At 27.9% G+C, this 5,832-nt stretch overlaps 1 protein-coding gene across 1 annotated transcript; it reads right to left on the bottom strand.

Annotated features, from left to right (window-relative positions):
- Positions 1 to 1,647: 1,647 nt before the first annotated feature.
- On the bottom strand, positions 1,648 to 5,460 carry LOC101511484 (cytokinin dehydrogenase 2-like). The gene is made up of 5 exons (XM_004488017.3): positions 4,878 to 5,460; positions 3,512 to 3,639; positions 3,103 to 3,369; positions 2,159 to 2,427; positions 1,648 to 1,959 (listed from the first exon to the last, which is right to left on the bottom strand). Exons 1-5 carry the CDS (start codon positions 5,458 to 5,460, stop codon positions 1,668 to 1,670), a joined length of 1,539 nt encoding a protein of 512 aa, XP_004488074.2. The 3' UTR covers positions 1,648 to 1,667.
- Between the last annotated feature and the right edge of the window lie 372 nt (positions 5,461 to 5,832).

The raw sequence follows: 5,832 nt of genomic DNA, 5'->3' as shown, positions 1-5,832 counted from the left end.
GATGACAAATTTTCACTCTTCTTTATTTAAACGCTCCAAATATGAATGACCGTTTAAAGTATCCGCTAAATTGGGATTGTGTGTTCTACAACAAACACTAATTTTCCATCCTTCACTGATACTCAACAGTATACATATGAGTTTAAATGAATAGTCTTTCTTGTGAAAATAAGTTTCTGTTGATTTTGCTTTTGATTTATATATTCAACCTCTTTTGCATCTAATTTGAAACTTTCAAAACTTTCGAACTTTTTGAAACTTTTGAAATTGTTACAATTTCAAACATTTCAAAGTTTTGAGTATTTTGATGATATCTGGAATTTTATGTTTCGAAAGTTTAAAATTGATGAAAACCTTCGAAAATCTGGAAAAATGTGTTTCGAAAATTTCAACTTCATCAAAAGTTTCGAAGGTTTTTATCAAAACTGGAAAAATGTTTCGAAACTCTCAAGTGGATCAAAAGGTTCGAAAGTATTGATCAAATCTGGAAAATTACGTTTCAAAACTTTCAAGTTGTACAAAAGCTTCGAAAATTTCAGATTCATGAAAAGTTTCAAAAATTTCAAAAAAATCATTTTTTTTTATATTTTGAAAGTTTGTAAAATATCGAATGGTAGGATAAATTCTGTAAGTTTCAAAAGAGGGGGTCAATAATTGAGTGGTAAATTTTTTTTGAGTGTTTTGTACATAATGAAAAAGGGCAATATGGAATTTTCATTTGGGATGGGGTGTGAAGTTAAAGTGAATGGTGCATGGTACAAAACTCCCATTTTGTGCCATGACTTGTCCAAGAACTGAATGGGCTTTTCCTCTAGGAGATATATGGTTTAGAAAGTGAGTTTGAGAACTTAATCAAGTTTGCAATATCATTGATAGATGATGGCTCCAAAACTGCATAAGGACTTTTGTGAATTATGTGCCCATAATCGGTTGAGGCTTCTAAAAGGATTTGTGGGTCACGACTAAGCTTTGAGGCTAGCGATTTAGGCAATCTAAATAATGGTTGTAATTTGTGTGTTTTTCACATTTGATTTTGGATAGGCATAGCATAGCCATAAGAATTGAAATTGAAAACATGACATAATTATTAGTCGCCATTGTTGGTTGGAGAGATTTGAAATTGATGTGTGGACAGTGTGCTTTTTTATTTTAGTTCAAATTCTTATATTACGATAAAACCACTAAACCAACCGCTTTAGATTTAAATTTCCATGAAAAACATGATTTTTATTTAATCAAAAGTTTTACCTAATAAAAAAATTCTCAAATTTTAATATTTTAAAAATTAAAACATATTTTTTTTTTAAATTTAATATTATCTCAATAATATTAAATCAATTAAAAAAGAAATATTACATTACATCAATTATATTAATTTAGTGATGTCATATTAAAATTTAAAAAATCTGCTTTATGCCTCATATTAAAATTTGATTAAAGTTTTCAAATGTGCCTCATATTAAAATTCACTTTAAGTTTCCAAATGTTGGGCCGGTACTGTATTAATTTTTAGTCTTATATTTTTCACTCATAAAATTTTCATACTAAATACTTAGTTTTCTTAAAATTAATATTAAATACTCATTTATTAAATAATTATTTTTTAATCAAATAATAACACACCCACACAAATTTAGATGGGCCATATCTGAAACCTAGTACTTTGTCTACTGAAATATCCCCTGTCCGGGTGATAATATTCTTTTGGGATCAAATTTAGCTTTTCTATCTTCAAAAAGTTGCCATTTGGTGCCAAAGTGTTGAATCCATTGTTGTGGTGTTTTGTTTCTTGTAAGGTATTGTTTAATCTCAATACCAGAATCATTACAAAATTGTAATATCTGTTGGATTTGGGCCTCAAATGCCTTCACCTCATCTAAACCACTTGCAGCATTCAAAAGACCTAAAGTGTAGAACACATCTTCATTTGGTATAACTGCTGACATCTTATCATCCCACCTGTAAATTATCAATTCATATACTTATTAAATTAAGACTCACATAAGTATGTAATTCTGAGATGAATAAAATGTCCTCCAGATGTCAAAGACAAGGATCAACTCTCATATAAGAAAATTGTAAAATGATTATTTTGTGTCTTTGTTTTATAAGATAATTGGAAAATGGTAATTGCTAAATAAACACATAACAAACTTACTTGTTTCGGTTCATTGGATAGAATAGAAGAATTACAGGAGTAAGATTTTGCTTGAGAATAATATCCTTGAAGACACCTTCATTAAAATCTGAAATTCTAGATTTAGGTATGAACATATTCAACCAAGGGTGAGGAACCTCCCAAAGTCCTTTTGACCTAAGAACTAATTCCTCTACATGAACTCTGTCTAGAAATTCCTCGTATGTAACATCTTTTTGGAACATGAACGTAGGAACAAAATTCAATCCTTTGATCAAATTGTCAACTTCCTATTGGTCAACAAACAATGACATAATTAATTAAAATTAAATTAATATTGATTCATATATCTATATTACGAATAAAAAAATATAAATTTAATTGTACTTTTAATCTTCATTTAACTAAAATATGATTTTAATTTTTCTTTTTTAAATTTGGGATTTTGGTCTCCCGTTTCACAAGTGTTAAGAGTTTTCCTCATAACATTGTTGATTTGGATTAAAAATGGTGAATTTTGTTAGAAGATATTTACATTTGATCAATAAACTGAAATATATTTCATGAGATTTATGGTTCACTTTTTGTTTCAAACTAGTAATATCACACCATCAAATGTAATTCTACATCATAAAAATAAGCTTTAAATTAAGTGGTAGACATAAAAATCCTGAAAGTTTGTGAAACAAATGGACTAAAATTCTAGATTCATAAATTGGGGGACTAATTTTTTTCTTTCTCAGTATAGAGAGATCAAAAGTACATTTAAGTAAAAATGTATTTAGCAAATTAATTAATTGAATTTAAGTTGTTAATGAATTTCAGTTTAAGTCAAATTGATTAAGAGTATCTGAATTCGAATCTTAATTAAAACAATGATAGATCAAATTTTAAATAAAAATATTTCTCTAGGATCAATAGAGTAAGACAATAGAAAATAGCAAACAAATTAAGTTTGAAATTACCTCGTCGACACGTGGTTGAGAATTTGTGTCATAATATTTGACAAGCTCTATAACATAGGCAATGCCACTTTTAGTTACCAAGGATTTTATCCTTGGCTGATCAGGAGTTGGATAAAAGGAAAGATCTAATAGTGGCTTGTTAAATAGAAGAATGCCTTCCACATAATTTGCTGCATTGGTATCATTTTTGTTATTGAATGAGATTAAATGTTCTTGGTCTGTCGAAAATTTAGAAAAGTCATCGTAGATTAGACGCAGCCACTTCGCCTACAAACAATTAAAGCAAAACTTTATAAATAATGGAATATACAATCAATATCATATCTTTTTTTCTTTCTCGGTTGATTATTGATAGTTTGAACGTTTAAATATAAATAGGTTAATGAAAATAAAGAATGATGAAACTTGCCCTTGTTGGGGAAGGTCCAAGAGGTAGTCTTGCTCTTGTTATCACCCCAAATTGACCTAATCCTCCAAGTACAGAATAAAATAACTCCGAGTTCTTCTCTCTTGAACAAGTCACAAACTCACCTTGCCCTTTAAAAAAACCACATATAAACATGACATAACAATATTACTCATTTGTGTGTTGGGAAATATAAAGCTTTATTATATAAATGATAATATTCATTTGAGTTCAAATTATTTAATATTTATTGATGCTGCATGAATAAAACATCCTTTTGGATAGTTTGGAAGTGAAGAGAATCGATAGGGATCAATTTTTTACCATAAACTCATGACATGTGTAGTTAAAATTATTTTCAGCCTGATTTTAAACAATCATTCATATCTATACACAAAATGCTCATTAAATAGAAAAGTTTTTTTTTTCTACTAATGTTATATAGAATAGTTATATATTGTTCAGTAGTAATGTACTAATGCATATATGAAAATCAATTTTTTACCATAAACTCATGACATGTAGTAATGTACAAATGAGGGATCTCGCTTATTCCCTCACTAAATTTAGTGACGAGTAGAATAAGAAGAATTTCAATTTTTCTTTCACAAATTTTCGTTGCTAATTTTTTATTTATTTAAGATTTATACTACCAATTAATATTTATCGTTTAAAATAGCTTACAAAAAGTCTCTTGTTTTCTCCAAAATAAATTAACTAATTAACTAGAAATTAACTTAAAATCTAAAAATATTGCTCGATGTCTAAAGTTAGAGGCTAATCTAAAAATTTAATGTGGACCAATTTAATAATTTATTTTAATATTAAATAATCATTTAAATCACACAGCCTACTAATTAAATTGATAAGTTAAGGATAATAGGTAATTATTCTTGTCAATATTTTGTTACCTATTCCTATAATTCAAATAAAGAAGTTTATAAGATAAAACTGTAACAACATCCCATATTTTGTTAAGAAAAACAATACCAAATATAGAAACACAGAACATAATAGTTATTTTTTACTGTTGATATATATATAAAAAAAAAACAACCAAATTTTTATTAGCATTAATCATTTTGACCAACTATTGTTTATCATTCTGATAATTTTTTTATCTTAAAATATATGATAAATTTTATCATAATTAACTCATACCGATTCAAAATCACGACAAAATATTTAATATAACAATATCGACATTTGTTAAAGGCCACTCCAATAGTTATATAGACCAACCATTATTTTATTTAGACCAACAAAATAAAATTATTTTGACCAAACAAATGAAATTTCATAGTATCAATATAAACGAAAACCAAGCAAGATTGAGACCAAAAAAATTAATTGAATAAAGTGATAATACCTGTAATAACATCTAATTCAAGAACATTGGAGATTTGAGGTCCAAATCTAAATGTTTGTCCACTAATTCCAGCATTAGAAAGTGTACCACCAACAGTTAAATACAAGTAATCAGTCCAAGAGAGAGGTGCAAGTCCAAGTTTAGTTGTTGCATGTAAAACATCAATCCACAATTGTTCCCCACCCACATCAACATAACAATCCAATGGGCTTTTCACATCACAATTAGACACTACAATCCCTGATCCATTTCTAAACCCATTAAGTTGAGTCATATTCACCACAACCCCATTTTGTGCCATGGCTTGTCCAAGAACTGAATGGGCTTTTCCTCTAGGAGATATGGTAAATGGGTTAGAAAGTGAGTTTGAGAACTTAATCAAGTTTGCAATATCATCGATAGATGATGGCTCCAAAACTGCATAAGGGCTTTTGTGAATTATGTGCCCATAATCGGTTGAGGCTTCTAAAAGGATTTGTGGGTCACGACTAAGCTTTGAGGCTAGTGATTTTGGGAAACTAAATAACGGTTGTAATTTGTGTGATTTTTCACATTTGATTTTGGATAGGCATAACATAGCCATAAGAATTGAAATTGACAACATGGCATAAGTATTAGTTGCCATGGTTGGTTGGGAGATATTTGAAATTGATGTGTGTTATGGCTTTGATTTGGTTTGTATTTATATGTGCAAATTAAATGGAATAGGGTCAGTTTTATTTTAGGAAACAAATGTTAATTGTATATTCAATAAATTATACGTAGTCAAAGTTCTTATATTGGCAACAAATCTAATTATAACTACCCATTTTCTAGTTAAATATATAAATTTGAAATATAATAAAATATAAATATAAATTAGAAAAATAAAACAATAAAAGTTGATGTAAAATTTAAATATAAATAATTAATTCTTAAGAATATCTATTATTTTATTATTATGGTATTTTTGGCA

This window comes from Cicer arietinum, chromosome 1 (genome assembly GCF_000331145.2).
Source record: "Cicer arietinum cultivar CDC Frontier isolate Library 1 chromosome 1, Cicar.CDCFrontier_v2.0, whole genome shotgun sequence".
Classification (NCBI taxonomy): Eukaryota; Viridiplantae; Streptophyta; class Magnoliopsida; order Fabales; family Fabaceae; genus Cicer; species Cicer arietinum.
The sequence above is the reverse complement of the archived record's forward strand: the minus strand, read 5'-3'. Positions and strand labels throughout refer to the sequence as shown.

What these genes read in the sequence shown, in the direction of transcription:
- LOC101511484 (XM_004488017.3), bottom strand. Translation starts at nt 5,460, where the DNA reads ATGGCTATGTTATGCCTATCCAAAATCAAATGTGAAAAATCACACAAA. An exon ending in TTGGACCTTCCCCAACAAGG is followed by an intron (nt 3,370 to 3,511) that starts GCAAGTTTCATC and finishes AATTGTTTGTAG; the next exon opens with GCGAAGTGGCTGCGTCTAAT. An exon ending in CTCAACCACGTGTCGACGAG is followed by an intron (nt 2,428 to 3,102) that starts GTAATTTCAAAC and finishes GTTGACCAATAG; the next exon opens with GAAGTTGACAATTTGATCAA.